Genomic DNA, 22,021 nt, shown 5'->3' with positions numbered 1-22,021 from the left:
AGGTCAGCGGTGGCGGCGCGTCCGCGGGCAGCGCATGCGCGGAGCGAGCCCTGTGAGTGGCAGCGGCGGCGCGCGGGGGGCGGCGGGGCCGAGGAGTGGGGGAGGGGGCGGGGGCGTCGCGGCGGCCGTGTGTGGGCGAGACGGCGGCGAGTTTGAGAGGTCTGTGGTGCGGGGCGCCCGGGGGAGACCCGGCGCGGCCCTCGCGCGACGGCCACGGTCGTGTGTGTGTGTCTGTGTGTGGTACACGCACACCCGCAAAACTTCCTCCTCCCCGGCCCGGGAGGGCGGGCGCTGAGGGGCCGGCGCTCGCGCAGCCCGGAACCCACAACAACAACTGGAGCAGCTGTCAAAACTTCGCCGCCGCCGCCGCCGCCGCCGCCCGGCCTGACGCGGCCCGCGCGGGGGAGGGGCGGCCGGCGGGGCCGCGACCCCCCGCCCGCCGCTGCCCGCGGGCCCGCCGCTCCCCGCGCCGCGGCCCCTTTCTCCTCCCGCCGCGGGCGCTGGGGGAGGGGCGCGGGCGCAGCCCCGGCCGGCGCCCCCCGCGCCCCCTCAGTCGCCCCGCCCCGGCCGGCGCCCGCCCCGCACCCGCCCGCCCGCACCGCCCGGCCCCCGCCCGCGCCCCGCCCGCCGCCGCCGCCGCCGCCGCCGCCCGCACCTCCCGCCCGGCCGGCCGGCCCCTCCCTCCCTCCCGCCCGCGCCCCGCCCGCCGCCCGCCGCCCCCCGCCCCCCGCCCGGCCCCTGCGCGCCGAGGTGCGCGCGCCCGCGCGTATGTGTGTGAGTGCGTGTCCTGCTCGCTCCATGTTGCCGCCTCTCCCGGTACCTGCTGCTGCTGCTCCCGGGGCTGCGGGAAATGCGAGAGGCTGAGCCGGGGAGGAGGAACCCGAGCAGCAGCGGCGGCGGCGGCCGCGGCGGCGGCGGCGGGAGGAGCCCCCCAGGAGGAGGACCGGGATCCATGTGTCTTTCCTGGTGACTAGGATGTCGTCGGAGGAGGACAAGAGCGCGGAGCAGCCGCAGCCGCCGCCACCACCCCCCGAGGAGCCCGGAGCCCCGGCCCCGAGCCCCGCAGCCGCAGACAAAAGACCTCGGGGCCGGCCTCGCAAAGATGGCGCTTCCCCTTTCCAGAGAGCCAGAAAGAAGTAAGTTGAGTGTGAGGGAGCCAGGCCGGGAGCCAGCCGCGGCGCCGGGCCGGAGCTGTCACCGGCGCGCCCGGCCCCCCTGCCCCCGCGCGCCCCCGGCCGCCCCCGCGGGGTGGGGGTGGGGCCCGCCGGCCGCGCGGCTCCCGGCCCCCGGGGCGCCCGCCCGCCCCGCGCCCCGCGCCCCCTCGGCGGCCTCCGGGCCGGGCCTCCCGCGGGCGCCCCGCACCGCACTCCGCCCAGCGGGGCCCCGACGGCTCGCGCCGCCGCCGCCGCCGCCGCCGCACTTTACTTTGGAGTTTGGCCCTCGCGCCGGCTGTTCGCGGGGCTGCTGTTTCTGGAGAAATTTCTCGTAGATTCTTCCCGGCCTAGCCGGGTCGTCGGACAGACGCACGGCGAGGCGCACGCAGGTCGTCCGCGCACCGGCGCCTTGTCAACTACAAAGCGGTCCCGCCGCGGGACACTCGCGGAGCTGTCAAAACGCCGCGGCCAGGTGGTCTCGCCGCCCGCCCGGGGTGTGTGTGGGGGGGGGAGGTGGGGGGACGGGGACGCGGTGGGGGGTGGGGGGGGTGGGGAGGAGCCGCCGGCCTTTGTGAGCCGGCCGCCCCCGGAACTTTTCTGGCTCCCGGAGCCGGGTTTGGAGCCCGAGGGGTCTGTTCGGAAGTCGGGGGACTTCTTCCTCTCCCCTCCCCCACCCCGACCCGCACGGCCGCGGCAGGCAGGCGCGGCGGCCGCAAGTTTGGAAACCGAGCCGGGCCGGGCGCTCGGGGCCGAGGCCGGGGAGCCCGCTGACTCCGCGGGAGCCCGCCCCGCGCGGGGGCCCCACTTCCCCCCGAGCCCCTGCGGGGTTGGGCACGGCTGTCGCTAGTCGCGGAGCACGTTGGCAGCGCTAGACTCGTCCTTTCACAGAATGGCCATTCGGCAACTTTCGCCTGGAAACCGGGAAACCCGTGGCAGCGAGTCGCGCGGCTGCGGTGGCTCCCGAGGGTGCAGGACCGGCGGCGGCCGTCCGAAGTTGGGGAGTGGCGTGGAGTGCTTACTCATGTCGTTGGAGGACCGTGTCGGGGAGCTGTTGGTAGGGGAAGGGCGCGCTGGGGCGCGGGGACAGCCGCGGGTTTCTGTTGTTGTTGTTGTTGATGTTGTTGTTGTTGTTGGGGCGCGTTCGCCTGGTCGGAGCAGGGGCACGTTGGGTGATAGGCGGTGAAGACGGCGGTGTGCACCGGGGCGGAGCGGGGCCGGCGTGTGGCAGAGCCCTGGAGCCCAGGCTGGCCCTTCTCCTCCGTGCTGTGCTGTCCTTGGACTGTGAGGATGGTTCAGGCCCTTTAGCGTGCCTCCATGTTTTATTTCCAGCTCTTACCTAGCTGTGACACATCCCGAGACGGGCGAGTACAGGATGCATACGTGGTGGCGTTAGCGTCTTTGTGCTACAAAGTTGGGGTTTGCGGGGCCACCGGCATTGCAGTGAAATGTCTGCTGGAAATGGCCAGGGCCGTTCCCCCATCAGCTGGAATTCGGAGAGGGAGTGGACTTCCAAGGAACTTCACACTTTGTCGCTTTTTTTGTATCCTTTAAAGCAATGCATATAAAGCCATGCTAGGGTTTTAACGTAATGATAGCTTCCCATTTTGACTATTTCTTGGTTCCTTTCCAAATATTAATTGGGGATTATTGTATGTTTTCTCTTTGCTTTCAGATTCCTCTTCTAGTTACAGTAGACCTATCTGTGCTGTCACGCCCCTCACCATGCACACGCGAGTGTGTGCACGGGCACAAACACACACAAACACGCACATGCAGTTCCCCTGAGATGGAAATGAGTTCATCTGTGTTAGGGCAGCCCCTGTGTGCACCGGAAGAAAGGTTGGTTTAGGGTATTACCACTTTATTATTTTAGTTTTTATCTCGTTTTAAAATCTCATCTTATGAACGAAGAAAAAAAAAAAGGTAGCCCTTGGAAAAATCTAAATATTTCTACAGAACGATGCTAATATAACAGTATGAAAACATCAACACTTTGGAAGACGTTTAATACAACTCTGAGTCTTAAGAGAGTTTTAGCTTTCTCTTTTGGGTTTGAACACTGGGGCAGCATTCCTTGTATGAAATTTAGTGGTAACTTTGATGGTTCCAAGCTTTTCAGTGAATTTTTAAAAAATTAGGTGTGTTTTTGGAAGGGAATGGAATCTACAGTTGTTTGAGAAACCTGTAAGTGGAAACTACTGTGTGAACTGGAAAGCAAAGAGGAGGGTTTTCAGTTGTGGATCTCTGTACTGTATTTGGGTGCATGCAGAAAAGACCCTGTAGTCAGTTGGGTATTGAAGATCCTGAAAGTGAAACCGAGGTCTGACAAATGTAAGTTAGGTTTGTAAATGCTAAAATTACCTGGAATTGCAAATAATTATCTAAGACATGAAAATTTTTTTTGGGGGGGGGGATGCAAAGGAGATAAAAGTTTTTAAATTGTCCACGTTATCGGTCTGTATGGTTGCTAAGTGGGTTGTTTTATGCTGGAGAAGATGTGTTATGACACTATTTATTAAAAGTGGATTTGCATATTTGTCTTTGGATTTCAAAAAAAGAGGGTAACCAGGCACTGCTAATTACATTTTGAGTTTGGATTTTTGAATTTTTGATAATTAGATAAGTGAACTTAAGCATTTTCTTGTTTTGTACTGTTAGATGAGTTTTGCTTTATCGTATTTGAAAAGCAAAGGCTATGTAGTGGCTAATTTTAATTAGCTGTTGTTATCTTAAAATTATTTACTAAAATCAAGAATTTTGAACTGAAGCTATTGATCTTAGGTCAGAGTTTGAAAAGTAGATACATAAATAAGGATTTCCTGTTGTATGAATGTGAAGTGGAACAGTGAAATTTACATTTATTAAAAGTTCTCCTTAGCAGTAAGGACTGTTTAATCGGTTATTTGGAGTAGCGTGTGATCTTTGTAGGAGGTCCAGGTCTTTCCACCAGTGAACAAGCTCCTGCTATAGAGGAAGCATCTACTCGAGGTCTAATTGTTTTTGTATGAATGTTTAGGAAACTTCTCCCAAAGGTTTGATTTTATTTTTTCTTCTTTGGAATATATGTTGACATTTCTAAATTGGGAAGACAAGGAATCATTCTACCATATATATGTTTCTTATGAAGTCAACAAAGTTAACGTTAGGGATGGGGTGGGTGTGGGTGTGGGGGTGGTGCGGAAGCAGGTGGTGGGGATAGGATTTCTGAGGCACTATCCTTGACCCTTTTTGAAAAAACTCTTTATATTCCGAACCACTTTCTTTTCAGAGGGCAATTACTGTTATTAGAAAGCCACCTTGAGCCTTATTCTTGTAGAAAATTGGGCACAACCAGTGATGCTGTACAAGAGATAGCAAAAAAAATGATGGTGCTGCAGATGACTGTTGCTGTTTCATATTTGAGAGGCCCCTCCCCCGACAAAATTTCTCATTTCCATAGCTGTGAACTTGAAATAAGTAATAAAAAAAAGGTGCAGTACATTGTAGTATGTGCAGTTTCATAAAACAACTCTATATAGTCGAAAGATACCGCTTCTGCTTTTCATGCTTTGTGAGATAATGCACATTGGTAATTTGTATGGTAGAAATTCTTTTTCTTATTTTTCAAGCAAGTAGATCTGTGGAAGGTTTGGCAATTACTGGTTTCTGGCACTTGATAGTCATTGTACTTGAAAAGCTGTTCCAGGAATGGCAGCCTCTCCTCACCTGTTAGGTGGTTGCTCTCTAGCCTGACCTCACTGTAGTTTGCTCTTGTCCTGATGGTCTTATTCGTGGAATCTCTCGTGTTTAAGAAGATGGTGAGTCTCGGATACAATTTTACGTTCAGTAGGTTTGTTACTAACATGTAACCTTGATAAACATGGATTTCCATGTAAATTTAAAGTGTCACGATAGTTAATTTTCCCATTCTGAAAATAGTGATTTAATACATTTTCTTACTATCTCAGTTAATTCTACCATGCCAGATTTGTAGTCAGTTTGCCGGGTGACCAGACACACCGCTCTACCCTTGGCCTCTCCCCCACCTTTTTGCAAAACTTCATGGTATTCCCCAGGCCGCAATCAGATTTCCTTTGAGCAGATATTGATTGTCCAGTCTTGTATCCTTAAGCCACTTGCAGATATGACTGAGGAGTTCCATGAAACCTCCTTTCCAAAATGAAAATGGTCAGTTTTTACTTACAGATAATTTAAAAAAAAAATTCTGCAATGTTTTTTTAATTTACTTATTATTTTTAATATAATTTATTGTCAAATTGGCTTACATACACCACCCAGTGCTCATCCCAACAAGTGCCCTCCTCAATGCCCATTGCCCATTTTCTCCTTTCCCCCACCCCCCATTTTTTTTTTTTTTTAAATTTATTTTTGAGAATGACACAGAGCACGAGTGGGGGAAGGGCAGAGAGAGGGAGACACGGAATCCCGAAGCAGGTTCCAGGCTCTGTGCTGATAGCACAGAGCCCAACTCGGGGCTTGAAGTCTTGAACCACCGGTGAGATCATGACCTGAGCTGAAGTCGGGTGCTTAATGGACTGAGCCACCCAGGCGCCCCAGTTATAGATAATATTAAATGCTCTGTGTGCACTTCTCTGGTGGGGGAGTGTGAGATATCTTGGGTAAGATTTGGTAACAGTTTTTAATCCATGAGATGTTTGGATTGAATGTAATTTTTAGCTGATATAGAATAAACTTACCAGTTTGTGTATGTGTATATTTCCCTTTCTTTTTTTCTTTGTTGTTCTGGCCATCTTTTAATTTCAATAAGCTGATTAGTCTCTTCTTTCTCTTTTTAAAAATTGTCTTTATCATGTTTGTGCCACAGTGTCTATTTTCAGAACTTCTTGGCAGTATGAGTTGCAAAAGTTATGGAGTGAAATAGGGATGATTTCTTTTTCTTTTCTGTCTCTCTCTCTCTCTCTTTATTTTTTTTTTTGTGATGGCCTGCATATAAATATATGCTTGTGGTTAGTGTGAAAAATTACTGGAAAGACCAATACTGAATTTATAATTGGAAGTGTCAGTCTATTTGCAGAATTTGAAAGTCTTAAGAACATAAGAGAGACAGGAATGACACAGCTCTTTTTGAATTTTCTCTAGAAAAAAACCCCATTTTGTAAAAGATAGGAAAATTGACTTTGGTTTTGCTGTTAATTTTGTGATAGCAGTAACTATGTATGATACACAAATGCTGAAATTGTCTAAGAAGTTCAGAAAATCCTCTTCTGTAACTTTTTAGATCTTTCATTTTGGCACATGTTATTCAAAGAGCATGTTAAGTGTTAAATGTACGTTGGGATACACAGTCAACTTTGGAAGAAGGCTCGCTGTAGCCAAGAGGAGTCTGCGAAGATTTGGAGGAAGCAGTACTTGAGTTAGACCTTGAAAGATCGATAAGGTTTAGCCAAGCACAGTAAGAAAGTTAGAGAATGTTCTGGGGTAGCACCCTGAGTAAAACTGTTGAGGCAGGAAGCGTAAAATGTGTTTTCTTGGTGGAGTGTGACTAGAACAGAGGTTTAATGTGGGAGTTGGGGCCATGCCACGATGGTCCTTGAATGCCAGGCTAATGAGTTTGGGCTTTGTAGTCCGGGGGTTATAAACTGTTTACAGGGATCAGGTAGGTAATTTAAATGATTGCATGCAGCTTGTAAGATCCTGAATGACAGCTGACATAACTTAAGGTCTTGAGTTGGGGAAAAAATGGTGAGTAAAAATAGCTTGAAGGCTTCTAGGAGTCTATACCTTGGTTGGGTGCAACTGATAGACAATTCTGGCTGATGGTTGCCATGTGAGACTTTGGCGTGTCGTTTCTAGATACTCTGGTTTCAACAGAGACTGGAAACTTGGAATTTTATGTGAAATCTCTGGATATTTAAGTATCTTCAATTAAGATCTCCAACACTATTTGGGACTATATCTTGTGGGTTAGGTTTAATCTGTGGACTACCTGTGGGTTACAGGTCTTCAGACTCTGCTTTATGCCCAGGTTGTTTTATTTTTTTAATTAAAGTTTTAAAAGCAGATATTTCTAGTCTTCTGGAGGATAGGAGTATTAAATTACTTTGTATTCTGTGTGTGTGTTCTACGGTTCAATGTAGGTAGGTATTCTAATACTTGGTGATTTGATGGCAACTATTTTATGAAAGCCACCTTGGTAATAGTATGAAGAGAGGACTTACCTGGCGGCAGAGATTAACAGGCTTTTGCAATAGTCATGGTGTGAGGTGGTCAAGGCAGACGGTATACTGTTGGTAATATGGATAGAAAGGAAGAGAGATTTTAGTCAGTGCAGAGGGGAATTTTGAAGTTTCTGGCATTAGATGTCTAGGGGATAGAAATGTCTGGGAGTGTTTGGGGGTGTAGCATTAGAGCTTAGGAGCTCGATTAGGATAGGTGATTAAAGATGTGACTTCCTTGAAATCACTGAGAATATGGACAGTGTGTGCAGTATAGTAAAAGAATTAGGGTGCTTACTTATCCTAGGAGTTGGAGGGGTGGGAAGGGACCAAGAAAGCCCATAAAAATGAAAAAGGAAATCAGAAGATATTCCTACAAAGGGGCAAGTATGTATGTGCAAAGATGCTCATGGCAGCAGAGAAAAGTAGAATACTAGTAGAAATTGGCTACAGAAAAATACTCATCGGTGGACCACCATGTAGTTTTTATCAGGACAGAGAACTGGGCCTATGGGTACCAAGCTGGGAGAATGTCTACGATACATATATTGACTTCAGGAAAAATTTTCTAAAAGTTGCAAAGCAGTAAGTGTAGTATTAACTCTACTTTGTAAAAAGCATGCAATCCCAAAATGTGCATGTATTTTGTGTATAGAAAATTATTTGGAAGAATATGTAACATTAATACCTCTGGGGAGTGTATACTTTTGTATGTACATTATGCAGTTTTTAAAAAGCCAGTAATTTGAAACCATAATCTTTTTTTTTTTAATGTTTATTTTTTTGAGAGAGGGAGAGCGCTAGCATGAGTGGGGAGGGGCAGAGAGAGGGAGACAGAACCTGAAGCAGGCTCTAAGGCTCAAACTCGCAAGCTGTGAGATCATGACCTGAGCCGAAGTCGGACAGTTAACCAACTGAGCCACCCAGGCGCCCCCTTGAAACCATGATCTTGTTTTACAAATGAGAAAACCAAGTTCCGGGGACTTCACAGATTCTGGCACCAAGATTGTCGGAATTCAGATTCGGTTCCCCTACTTACTAACTGTTTGATGTTGGGAAGTTAACTGAACTTTTTCTGCCTCGGTTGCCTCGTCTGCAAAGTAGACACACTAGCACACTTAGTTTAGGATTGCTGTGAATTTATATATGTGTAGAACTTAGAACAGCATCTGGCACAAACTAAGTGCTGTTAAGAAGTGCTATTATAAGAATTTGCTAGTATTTGTTATTGCCACTATCAGCAATTATCATCAATCTGCCTGATATCATAGAACTTGTTAGTGATACGCCTATGATGAGATGCCAAACTCGCTCTAAAAATGTCATGGCATAAAATAATGTAGTAGTTATTGGGGGTGGGGGTGGGGACGATAAAGATTTCCTTTCTGTACAGCTGTCCCTAATAAAGACAAAAAGAAGAAAGATAAAAAAGCTAGGTCAGCAGAAATCTCTATAGAATGTTTCTTATTATGAGTAACACGTGAAGACCAGCAAAAGCTGTATATATAGCACTGTTACTACAAAACCATTAAAAACTTTTCATTATCCAGGACTTGTGAATGTGGTCGCAGTGCTCTTTTTATGTTAGAACTCTGCCGACTCTGTTTATATTAGTAGGTCTTCCTAAATGAGACTTCCTATCGGGTGGTTTTAAAATGATTTGCTGTGTCTTCAGTAGTGAGTGTTCATAGTGGAAGTCTGAAGTCTGTGATGTTAATTCTGTCTTGTAGTGAAGCATAGCAGAAACCAAACCGCCAACTTCCTTGACTTCCTGATCTTTGGGATGCTAATGGCAGGTACCACGTGTCCGCAGTAGCCCCCTGTCGCGTATAAAATAACAATATGGAACGTATTGAAGAATTAACTATTTTTTACCTCCACGCTCTCATCATCTGATTGTTCTACCAAGGTTGAAGTATTTGGTCAGCATGGTCGAGTGTTTTTCATGTCAGGTGCAGGTACTTAGAGTCATAGGAGGTTAAAGCTAGATGAGCATTCTGAGGACATCCAGTCTGACCCCTCACTTTACAGACAGCTGAGCCTCAGGGAGGTGATAGCATGCTACAGGTCATACATCAAGATCTTAACCTGCACAGGAAATGAAGGGAGGGAAGGTGGTCTGTCACACTGGTTGCCCCCAGTGAACCATGCCCACTGGAAGTCATGTTATTGTATGGTCGCCTCCCCACGTATCTCGCGTAGCCCTGTGACTGACTCTAACCAGCAGAATGCAGCAGAAACGACCCTGTGCTGGTTTGGGGCCTGAGCTTTAAGAAGACCAGGAACTTCCACTTTTGCACACTTGGGAGCCTGAGTCACCATGTAAGAAGCTAGGTCATACCCTGCTGGACAGACCATGTGGCGAGGAAGGGATTCTGAGAGTACACCGAAAGAGAGAAGTGCGGCTCTCCTGGCATCCCAGCTGAGTTCAGCCCGTAGTCCGGTTCCTTGCTGAATGCAGCTGCAAAGGGGACTGTCGGGGAACCTGCGAGCGCAGCCCGTGTTGCAAAATTGTGACTAAAGAAGATGGCGATTGTTTTAATCTGTTAGGTTTTGTGGTGGTTTGTTATATATCGATATAAAACGGAAGCAGATGGTTTTACAAATCAAGGGACTGTAAGAACAAGAAGTATTTGAGACACAAATGATAGCAGTCTTTGTTCCCCACCTTCTTTTACTGAGATAGTTAAATGAGGCCGCCCTCTACTCTCTGCCCCTCGTTTCAGGAAGGTATTTTGAAAATACCTGGGTGTGGATTAAGTTTGTTTTTATGTGATAGAAAACCCCTAAGTAGCAGTGACTTAAATAGGAACGTTTATTTCTCTCACGTCCAAGTCTGGAGGGTAGGTGCTGGCGCTGGTAGGGTCCCTCTGCACTGCAGAATCATCGGGGACTTGGTTCCTTTTATCTCACTGCTCAGACATTTCTAGGATCTGTCCTTTGCCCCCAGATTCCACGGTGGCTCCTAGAGGCCTGGTCATTACATCCGTGTCCGTGGTGGTAGAATGGAGGAAGAGTAGACCCAGGGCGCAATTCCTGTCTTTAAACCACCGATCTGAGAAGTGCCGAATGCCACCTAGTCGTGTGGCCGTAAGTGGCTGCAAAGGAGGCTGGGAATGTCCTGTAGTGGAGTGCATTGCTGCCTAGAATAGATTTAGAGCATTGTTGCTAAGGGAGGGGACGGACATTGCAGAAGCAGCCAGTAGTCTCCACCACTGTGGGCCATGAGTTTGTCTCCAGAGGCTTCGGTTTTCTCCTGTGCGAGAATGATGCTACTGAACCGCTTGAGATGGGCAGGTAGATTCTGTATTGGGGGCCAGCCTCCGCTGATTGGCGGTGGCTGCTTGCAGTGTTCTATTCAATCCGCGTCCCTAGGTTTTGACCTCAGCAGGGTGAGGAAGTCGTTGAAGTATTTATTTTGGGCGAATAGGGGAGGTAATAGCGTGTTGTCGTTTCTATGCTCCTATATAGTCTTTTTTTCATGTGTCGTTACTTTAACTTTAAAAATCTTTTCGTTGAAAATATTTGCTGATTTTGCTAACCTTCGGACTATCTGTTTTTCCTCTTAAAAATAACCTAAAATTCATTCCATATTTTTTTTATCTAAAAACACTTTTTTTAATTCTTTTGTTATTTTTGAGAGAGAGAGAGACAGCAAGACAGAGTACGAGCGGGGGAGGAACAGAGAGAGAGGGAGACACAGAATCCAAAGCGGGATCCAGGCTCGGAGCTCTCAGCACTGAGCCCCACGTGGGGCTCAAACTCACGAACTTCCCGAGCAGAAGTCGGACACTTAACCAACTGAGCCACCCGAGCGCCTCTAAAATTCACTCCATATTTAGAAAGTCTGCTAATAAGCCTGAGCCCCCACTTTGTGCAGAACCTTCTCAAATCTGGACATTGGCATCATGTAGAGAAATACTAAACCTCTTTATACAGTGCCTGTCAGAATATCTAGAATATGTGGGGGTGACATAGAGCCTCAAGTCTTCAATGCCTCAGGCAGTAACAGTTGATTTCTCGCTCGCACTCCGTGTGCGTCCCCGGTGGCTTGGAAGCTTTGCTCTACAACGTGGACCCCCAGGCTGAGGGAGGCAGCATCTCTGTCTTCTCACTGTTGCCAGTGCAGGAAAAAGAGAACCTAGTAGGTTGTGCTCTGGCTCTTAAAGACTTGAAGACGTGGCACATGCCAGTTCTGTGTACGTCTCAGTGGCTGGACAAAATCACATGGTAGCACCTAACTTCAAGAGGGCCCAGAAACGAAATCCTATCGAATTTCTGGAGGGAGAACCGGAAATATTTGGTGAAGAGCACTAATAAACACCACACAGGGCAACATATATTTTCACCCAAATTTCATATGTCACTTTGGAGTTTGTTTAGTTACCTATACTTGAAAATGACCCTCCGTAGCCTCCTATACTACAGTGTATCAATTAAGGGGATGTGTTTAATAATACTATTAAAAATACAAAACATTTTCCAGAGGTAGAAATACTATGGGAGGCATAGGACTTGGGCTCTTGATTCTTTCTGCACTGTGCTTCATGCTTGTTTCCTTTCTTCTACCCACCTGAGAGGAGGAAAGGCAGCAAATGTTAAAATTGGTATGTAATATTAGTGAGATTATAGGTGACTTGAAATCTGTTTGTTTGTTTCTTTCCCCAAAGGAAGTTTTTACAGCATATGCTTTTTTTTCAGTCAGGGTTCCTTTGTCTGTTTTCTGTTAACTTTAAAGAGCGTGTACTGTGCACCATATACTGGAGAAGAAACCAGAACAAGACGGTCCCCACCCTCAGTTTCTGTGGATTCAGCGCACACTGTCGTGGAAAATGACATAGCCTGTAATGGAAGATGGTGAAAAGTGCCAGGCAGCTTAGAGAAGGAAGAACTTAAGGCAGGGGAATCGAAGAAAAGAAAATATTGAGTTGAGTCTTGAAGAATGAAAACAGACTTGACCGAAGAGAACAAGGGAGTGAGGAACAACTGGTCTGTGGCCGTTGTGGGTTAGGTGCTTTCAGGACTTTACCCGAAGGTCCTACTAACCGTCACGTGCAGTGGAATCCTCAGTTGCAGTTTACAGATGAAGGAACTGTTTCAGGAAGACCACACAGTTGGTAAGTGATGGAGTCAGGTTTTGGATCCAGGTCTGTCCAGCTCTGGTCTCTGATTTTTACGAAACTCTAGTCCAGCTTTTAGCCACGAGATGAATGAAGTTTGGGGATCCAGTATGTAACATGGTGACCAGAGTGGATAACAGTGTGCTCTATAGTTGGAATTTGCTGAGAGAGTAGAACTTGAATGTTTGTACACACACACACACACACACACACACACACACACACAGAGAAGAGAAATATGGGAGTTGATGGATGTGTTAATTAACTAGATGACAGCAGTCCTTTCACAATATATACGTATATCAGATGATGATATACACTTGAAATATCTTACAGTTTTGCAGTTCTACCTCAATCAAGTTTTTTTAAAAACTCATGAAACCAAACAAATAAAACATAACAAGAACCCCTCCCACAGTTTAGTATGTGAGAAAATGAGGAAAGGAAAGTAAATTGGGAATTTTGAATTTTTACTGTAGGCAGTAGGGAGCCATTGAAGATTTTAAACAGAAGAGTGAACAGTGTATCTTAGCTAGAAAATATCCTTGGCAGGCAGATGATGGTCTGGAGGGAGTACATATCCTATCTGTCATGTTACAGGGACCACAATGAGAACCCTAAGTGATTTTCCATTCTCTTTTTCATCAAGAAATAATACTTGCTAACTTTTATTTCAAATTATCCAGCCTCAGAACTAGAAAGAACTTTGCAGTCATCAGTTCCAGTGTCTTCAGTTTATGGATTAGGAAATGAAGCACCAACAGGCAGGTTTGACATTTGAGATTATACTTTAAAGATCAGGAGTCTTTTTTTTTTTTTTTTTTTTCTTTTGCCAATAACTGGTACTTATCCTAGGTTTCATTAGCTAATAACCAAATGTAGACCTATGCCTGGAAAGATGTCTTTGGGGTCCATCCATGCTGTTGCATTTATTAGTAGTTTCTTTAGTAGTATTCCAAAACCACATTTTGCTTATCAATTCACAATTGATGAACTTTTGGATGGTTTCCAGTATTTTGTCTAGTATGAATAATGCTATGAACATTTGGATAAAGGTTTTGGACAAATGCTTTCATTTCTCTGGGGTAGATACCTAGGAACAGAAATTGCTTGGTTATGTGGTTAGTGTATATTTGTCTTTTCTTTTTTTTTTTTTTTTTAAGAAACTTCCAGATTTTCCCAAAGTTCCTGTACTATTTTACATTCTCATTAACATTGTATGAAGGTTCATATCCTTGCTAATGCTTGGAATTGTAAACCTTTTTGATTTAAGCTGTTCTAGTGGGTATGTAGTGGTATCTCATTGTGGTTTTCATTTGCATTTCTCTAATGATATATAATGTTGAGCATCTTTTCAAAGGCTTATTTGCCATTTCTATGGCAAAGTATCAGTTCTGTTGGTGAAGTATCAATTTTTTTTAACATTTATGTATTTTTACATTTTTATTTATTTTTGAGACAGAGAAAGAGCATGAATGGGGGAGGGTCAGAGAGAGGGAGACACAGAATCTGAAGCAGATTCCAGGCTGTCGAGCTGTCAGCACAGAGCCTGATGTGGGGCTCGAACTCACAGACTGTGAGATCATTACCTGAGCCAAAGTCGGATGCTTAACGGACTGAGCCACCCAAGAGTCCCAACGTTTATTTATTTTTGAGACAGAGAAGAGACAGAGCTTGAATGGGGGAGGGTCAGAGAGAGAGGGAGACACAGAATCTGAAACAGGCTCTGGGCTCTGAGCTGTCAGCACAGAACCTGACATGGGGCTCGAACTCACGGACTGTGAGATCATGACCTGAGCCCAAGTCAGATGCCTAACCGACTGAGCCACCCAGGCGCCCCAAGTGAAGTCTCAATTTAAATCCTTCTCCAGTTTTGGGTGTGTGTGTCTTATTTTTGAGTCGTAAGAGTTCTTTATGTATGTATACATGTCAGACTTTATTTTTTTAGAGCAGTCTTAGGTTCATAGCAAAATTGAGAGGAAGATACAGAGATTCTCGTATACCCTCCTTCCTCCCACACATACATAGCTTACCCCATTATCAACATCCTCTATCCAGAGTAGTACCTTTATTATAATTGATGAACCTACCTTACCATCATTATCATCTGGAATCCATAGTTTACATTAGGGTTCACTCTTGGTGTTGTACATTCTGTGGGTTTTGACAAATGTATAATGACGTGTATCTACCATTATAATATACAGAATAGTTTCACTGCCATAAAAATCGTCTGTTCTGCCCATTCATCCCTTCCTGTCCTTCCCCTGGTAACTACTGCCTTTTTTTTTTTTTTTTAAACTATATCCATAGTTTGCCTTCTTCTTTTTTTTAAGTTTATTTATTTTGAGAGAGCACGTGAGAGCATGTGCAGGGAAAGGGCAGAGAGAGAGAGAATCCCAAGCAGGTTGCATCATCCGCACTGAGCTCGATGTGGGGCCCCATCTCAGGGCTGTGAGATCATGACCTGAACCAAAATCAACAGTCAGATGCTTAACTGACTGAGCCCCCAAATGCCCCCATAGTTTGCCTTCTTTATATATTTTTTATACAAGTCCTTTATAAATTATATGATTTACATGTATTTTCTTCCAGTCTGTGGCTTATTATTTTCTTTTTGTTCATGATGTGTTTTGAAATGCTAAGGGTTATAACTTTGATGAAGTCCAGTTTATCAGTTTTTTCCCCTTAAGGGGTTATGCTTTGGGTGTCCTATCTAAGTACTCTTTGTGAAGCCTAAGATTGAAAAGATATGTTTACTTTTAGAAGCTTTTATAGTTTTAGGTTTCACAGTAAGGTCAGTGATATGTTGAGTCAGTTTTTGTGTATGGTGTGAGGTAAGGTCTAAGTTTATGTTGCATATGGATGTACAGTCATTCCAGCCCATTTGTTGAAGACTGTTCTTTCCTCATCGAATTGTCTTGGCAACTTTGTTGAAAATCACTTGATCATAAATGTGTGGGTTTATTTCAGGACTCTTCCATTGATTTATATGTCTGTCCTTATGCCAATATTACTTTATCTTGATTACTGTAGCTTTATTGTAGATTTTGAAATCAGGTAGTCTCATTCCTCCAACTTTGTTCTTCTCCAAAATTGTTTTGCCTGTGATAGGTGTTCTGCATTTTCATATAAATTTTATGGTCAGCTTGTCAGTTTCTACAAAAAACATACTGGGATTTTGATAGGGATTATGTTGAATCTGTAGCTCAATCTTGAGAGAATGGATACTTTACTGTTTTGGTACATGAGATCATGTATCTCTTCATTTTGGTCTTTAATTTCTTTCAGCAATATTTTATATTTATAAAACTGTATTTTTAGTGTGCCGTTTTTGTGGGTTTTTTTGTTAAATTTATTTAGAAGTATTTATTTTTGATGCTGTTGTAAATGGAATTACTTTCTTTATTTTTTCTTTTAGAGCACAAGTTGGGGGTGAGGGGCAGAGAGAGGGAGAAAGAGAATCTTAAGTAGGCCTCATGCTCAGTGTGGAGCCTGATGCAGGGCTTGATTCCATGGACCCCAGGATCATAATCTGAGCTGAAATCAGTACTTGGATGCTCAACTGATTGAGCCACCCAGGTGCCCCAATGGAGTTTTTTTTTTTTTTTTTTTAATTTTTTTAATGTTTATTTATTTTTGAGAGACAGAGACAGAGTGTGAGCAGGGGAGGGGCAGAGAGAGGGAGACACAGAATCTGAAGCAGGCTCCAGGGTCTGAGCTATCAGCACAGAGCCGGATGCAGGGCTCAAACTCATTGTGAGATCATGACATGAGCTGAAGTCGGACACTTAACCAACTGAGCCACCCAGGTGCCCCACCAATGGAATTGTTTTCTTAATTTTATTTATAAATTGTTACTAGTATATAGAAATACAATTGATTTTTTTTTTTTTTTTTTTTAAAGATCGTAAGGCCAACTTTATTCAGGGTTTCTACAGTGGGGTTTGTGGTAGTGGAGAGAGATTGGGCTCAACACCTGAAGTATAATTGGTTTTTGTATATTGGTCTTATTTTCTGTTGTGTTGCTCACTTACTAGTTTTAGTGTTTTTTTAGTAGATTCTTTAGGAATTTTAGTGTGTATGTGCTTTTTTTTCTTTTTTCTTTTTGGTAGGTTCTTAGAATTTTCTGCATCTAGATAACTTACAACTGATCACATGCTTAATTTAAAAATCCAAACCAAATTTTGTCCCAGAAAAAAAATGTATTTCAGGTTCCTCTTTCATCACTTGTGGTACTACTTTTAAGGTCTTTCTTGAATTGAGTGATCTGTGTAATTGGCAGCCTAGCAGAGATGAATCTTTGACAACAAAATCATTTAATTTTCTGTATGACTCAGGTGAGGGTTAAACAGAAAGACATATTAGCTAAGAAGTAGGAAATGTGCATACAGCAAATAGCCATTTTTCATTTTGAGAAGTTTTTAGTGTTCAAACAGGACAGCTGTGTGACTATTGGCAAATGACTTCTTAGTGCTTCAGTTGCTTTGTCTAAGTGGGACAATAATAGCACCTACTTCATAGGGTTGTTGTGAAAATTAAATAAATTAATGTGTGCAAAGCACTTAGAATGGTGTCTGATGTACTGTAAGTGCTTTATTCAATTTATTAATTTTATTAACATTAAATAGGCAGAAATTAAGCAGGAATTTTAAGAGAGGAAAACTGCCTAACTGATCAGAATCAGATGATCATAGTGTGGGCTCAGTTAAGTGTTGGGTGGTTTTTAATCTTTTTTGGGGTTACAGATCCCTTTGGATATATCCTCACGTTCCTCTGAAGAAAGCATACACGAATATAGATATACAAATTTTGTAAATTTAAGGGAAGGTTTTAGTGGCCCTCTGAAGCTTATCCAAAAGCTTTGTAGAGGTTAATAGGCCCCCAAATAAAAAACTATCTTCTGGGGCGCCTGACTGGCTCAGATGGTAGAGTGTGCGACTCTTGATCTCAGGGTCCTGAGTTTGAGCCCCATGTTGGGTGTGGAGCCTACTTAAATTAAACAAACAAACGAACAGACAACTTTTTCTTAAAAACAGAGGACCTTCTGAAGGAAAGTTTCTTGGATGGAGGAGATGGAGGTTTTTATCTCCTCAAAATTGAGTCCTTGAAAGGAACAGTTTAGGAAGTAAACACAGCATCAGTGCTTTTTTCCTTATTAGGAGATCACTTGACAGGTGATGTTAAAGTGAGTATTAATTAATGCATGAGTATTAACAGATTTGATGGATGGGTCATGTGCATTTCAGAGTGTGTATTGTGATTCTACCCACGAAAGCATGTTGAAATGCAAGTGAGTGGAAGTGAGTTTGTTACAGGGATAACCCTAACTGTTGTAATTTGTTGTCAAGTAAAGTTTCACAGACCTCAGTTTTTTAGGTAGAATAAGGAAGTATTTGTGACAAACCCTGTGTTGCAGTATTGAGACTGACCATGGCTACTCTGAGCCTCAAGAGTTTTGCAGGTAAGCCAGGACACAGCTGAAGGAGGTGATGGATCAGACTGTGACTTTCAGCATTGTGTCCCCAGGAAACAGAGTGCAAAGTTGTTGATATCCTTATGTTTACGTTTTTGTTGGATTTGGTTTTTGTAAGGGTGATGAAGGTTGGGAATACACCAAAATACAGATTTTTTTTTCCTCTCTTAAAGTAACTGATTAAATCAGGAATTATTTTCCCTTTCTATTGCTGGCCTAACTTCTCTGCTTTTATTTTTCCTTTGTCTTTGCTATACAGCCCACTTACTGTCTGTCCTCTTTAGTGACGATTTCCTCCTCCAACTAACCCTTCTTGTCGAGCTCCTTTATCTTTTGGTTTATTCTCCCTGGGGCAGGGAGGAACTGTTCTGTGCAAAGTAGCTGGACCGTGGGAGCGCTGCAGTGGCATAGCATTGGTGACAGGTGTCCTGAGATTATTGATATTTGCCAGGGCTGCCATTGGAAAATAATGCTGCATAAAGAACTTAATGATCATTTCAAATTTTAAAAATTATTTTTAGATTGGGTTTATCACCAGAATTCTATATCAGATCTCTCTTTAGGAGATCTTATTATACTTCCGAGTCCAAGTCCTTTTTTAAAAAATTTTTAATGTTTATTTATTTTTGAGAGAGCACGAGTGGGGGGGGGGCAAAGAGAGGGGGAGGAGGATCGGAAGCAGGCTCCATGCTGACAGCAGAGAGCCCAGTGGGGGGTCAACTCCCAAACTGTGAGATCATGAGCTTAGCTGAAGCCAGACGCTCAAGCGACTGAGCCACCCAGGCACCCCCTTCCCGCCCCCAGTCCTAGTATTTTTGAATCCTTATCCAGTTCATGGTAACTTAACCTACCTGTGTTATTAAGAGGCTGCTGTCAAATGTAGGCTTTTTCTTTCAGGGTCTTTGGGATAATAGTGAAAGGTTGGCATTAATTTGAACTTTGGCTAAAACAGAATTTGTTTAGTTAAAAATTACCATGATTGAGGGGCGCCTGGGTGGCTCATTTGGTTAAGTGTCTGACTTCGGCTCAGGTCATGATCTCCCAGTTCATGAGTTCGAGCCCCACGTGGGGCTCTGTGCTGACAGCTCAGAGCCTAGAGCCTGGAGCCTACTTTGGATTCTGTGTCTCCCTCTCTCTCTCTGCCCCTCCTCTGCTCATGCTCTGTCTGTCTCTCAAAAATAAATATTAAAAAAATAATTAGCATGATTGAGATTATAATTCTTTTCTAAAATATTTGAAATATAACTATGTTATCTTTATGTTTACTAAAACATGTTAAAACGCTGTTGTCTTTTTCAGTTTGAGTCTGAATTTCTTCTATCATCATAGAACCTGTGGATTTCTAATCCTAGAAATCTGTTACTTCAGGTATTTCCAGTATAAAGATATATTTTTGTTACAGAAAATGTGGAACATGGAGAAAAAGAAATAAAAATTCACCCAATTTCGTGCCACTCTAACAAAAGCAATATTATTTTGATCTGTTTTGTCTCTGACTTTTTTCATGTGCATATTTTGTTTTCATTGTATTAATGATGGTATATACAGAATTTTTGTAACCTACTTTCTGCCTTAGCATGTGAAAGAATATTTCCATGTTGTCAGTCTTCATAATATTTGTGAAAGCTGCTTAATTTTCCATTGAGTCGACTGATGTAAACACCCCTCAGTCACCTGTATTTCTCTACCTAATATTATTATTATTTTTTTTTTGTTATTATAAAGTGCTTTGGCAGACATTTTTGTAGATAAAGTCCTTTTCATATTTTTGGATTATTTTTATAGGACAGATTTCCATAGGCAGGATCACTAGCTTAATTTTTTTTTTAAGTTTATTTTATTTTGAGAGAGAGAGAGAGAGAGACAGCACACAAACAGGGGAGGGGCAGAGAGGGAAAGAGAGAATCCCAAGCAGGCTCCAAACTGTCAGCATAGAGCCCAGTGTGGGGCCCAGTCTCACGAACTGTGAGATCATGGACTTGAGCCAAAATCAATTCAGATTCTTAACTGACTTGAGCCACGTAGGTGCCCCAGGATCACTAGCTTAAAGGAAAGAAGCAGCTTATGAATCTTGATCCACGGAGATGAGTAAAATTCTGACTCTGTTACTTTCTATTTGTGGGACTTTGTATGAACTATTTAATCTCTCTGTATTTGTTACTCACCTATAAAATGGGGATGGTGAGGGGCGCCTGGGTGGCTCAGTCGGTTAAGCATCCGACTTCGGCTCAGGTCATGATGTCACAGTTCATGGGTTCAAGCCCCACATCTGGCTCTGTGCTGACAGCACAGAGCCTGGAGCCTGCTTAGGATTCTGTCTCTCTCTCTTTCTGCCCCTCCTCCACTTGTGCTCTCTCTCTCTCTCTGTCTCTCAAAAATAAATAAATGTTAAAAAAAAAAAAATGGGGATGATGATAAAATCCCTGTCTCAGGTTATTGAGGGAATTGAGGAGAGTACCTTTAGAACAGTGCCTATTACTCAGTGAAGTTCCTACTAAAGAGGAACTATTTTTATTAAAAATTTTAAATGCTCCCCAAAGGGGCTGTATCAAATTTTAATGTCACCAGTAATGTGTGTTAGGACCAGTTTTACTGAACCTTTGTCATGTATAGTATATTAAGACCTTTATCTTCTTAGTTTAGTAATTGAAAATCTGTACTTCAGCTTTAATTTTTTACTTAGTTGAATAGTAGGATATTGAAAATTCTTGAAACTTACTAATATTTCTTGTGAATTGCCCAGTCATCTTTTGCCCATAGTTTATTGGAGGAGGGGCATTCTTAATATTTTCTTATTATTAATTTAAGCTCTTTATATAACATTTTAAGATATTTGATGTAAGTAGTTTGCCTCCTTTCGCTATGTAGAAAATTATCTTTTGTGTAAGTTATTCAGTTTTATTCAGTTCTTAAAAGAAGAGAATTAAGAAAAATAATTATAGATTAGAATAAGAACGCTATTAGGATTTTAGACTTTTTGGAAAGTCAAAACACTTTTTTTTTAATGTTTATTTTTGAGAGAGAGAGAGAGAGAGAGAGAGAGAGAGCTTGAGCGGGGGAAGGGCAGAGAGAGAAGGAGACACAGAATCTGAAGCAGGCTCCAGGCTCCTAGATGTCAGCACAGAGCCCAGTGTGGGGCTTGAACCCGTGAACTGTGAGATCATGACCTGAGTGGAAGTTGGATGTTTTACCAATAGAGCCACCCCAACCAGGCGCCCCTAAAGCATTTCATTTAGTGAACTTTTTGTTCAATCCCATTTTCAGTTAGTAGGGTACAATAGTTCTGGGAGGAGAAACTCCTTCAAGTTTTAATCATGGTATTGTTCCTTTTTTTCCCTTTTTTAAAATAACCTAAGACTATAATGAACCTTCTCTTTTATCTTTTTTTTTTAAAAATATCGAGGAGTTAACTTATTTCATAGTGTTAATGAAAAATGGTTGAAGATTTTGAGAGTCACAGATAAACATGTTACATAAATTCAAAGTGGTTCTATTTCTTTACCATCACACCTTTCATATCTTTATTTTACTGCTTTTCTTCCTTAATATTTAAAAAAAATGTTTATTTATTGAGAGAGACGAGCACATGTGCAAGCCAGGGAGGGGGGTAGAGAGAATCCAAAGCAGACCCTGCGCTGTAAGCACAGAACCCTACCTGGGGCTCAGTCTCAAGAACTGTGAGATCACGACCTGAGCTGAAATTGACAGTCTGATGCTCAGCCGACTGAGCCACCCAAGCACCCTGCTCCCTTAATATTTATATTGGCAGCTACCGAAGAGCAGCTCCCTGCTTCTACGAAGTACCTGACTGCACTGTGCTTCTATTTTCTGTAGCTTGCTTTTGTAGGTGATAGTTAGGATTGTAGGGGAAGTTGTGGGGGAAGTGAAGGGAACCATGAGGGGGATGAGGGGGAGTGATAAGTTAATTAAAGCCAATAGTACTTGATTAGTCTTTCTGCTGCTGGCAAGATTCCATTACATAGAATAAGCCATCCTGTAGCATCTTTGTTTTCGCTTCAAAACCAAAACGATTAAGTGAAGGAAGTCTGTTAATTGATGATAATAGAAATGATTTCTCCAAATATAGTTATTTTT

General features: G+C 43.7%; 1 protein-coding gene across 25 annotated transcripts in view; it reads left to right on the top strand.

Moving 5' to 3' along the window:
• The first annotated feature begins 731 nt into the window (after positions 1–731).
• KMT2C (lysine methyltransferase 2C) overlaps positions 732–22,021 on the top strand; it is a 288,674-nt gene continuing 267,384 nt past the window's right edge. For 19 of the 25 annotated variants that reach the window (XR_007150131.1, XR_007150130.1, XM_047848661.1 and 16 more), the window contains exons 1-4: positions 996–1,136; positions 1,490–1,648; positions 2,043–2,208; positions 2,827–2,993. Coding sequence is in view for 22 of the 25 variants with exons in the window: in XM_047848661.1 (XP_047704617.1) it covers positions 2,044–2,208; positions 2,827–2,993 (332 nt within the window). In the remaining 3 variants the exon portion in view is untranslated. Of the gene's footprint in view, positions 1,137–1,489; positions 1,649–2,042; positions 2,209–2,483; positions 2,994–12,068; positions 12,448–22,021 lie in introns of those variants that run through there. The other 6 variants (XM_047848684.1, XM_047848676.1, XM_047848674.1 and 3 more) reach the window with 4 other exon arrangements.

The sequence above is a fragment of the Prionailurus viverrinus genome, chromosome A2 (assembly GCF_022837055.1).
Source record: "Prionailurus viverrinus isolate Anna chromosome A2, UM_Priviv_1.0, whole genome shotgun sequence".
In the NCBI taxonomy this organism is placed as follows: domain Eukaryota; kingdom Metazoa; phylum Chordata; class Mammalia; order Carnivora; family Felidae; genus Prionailurus; species Prionailurus viverrinus.
The sequence above is the reverse complement of the archived record's forward strand: the minus strand, read 5'-3'. Positions and strand labels throughout refer to the sequence as shown.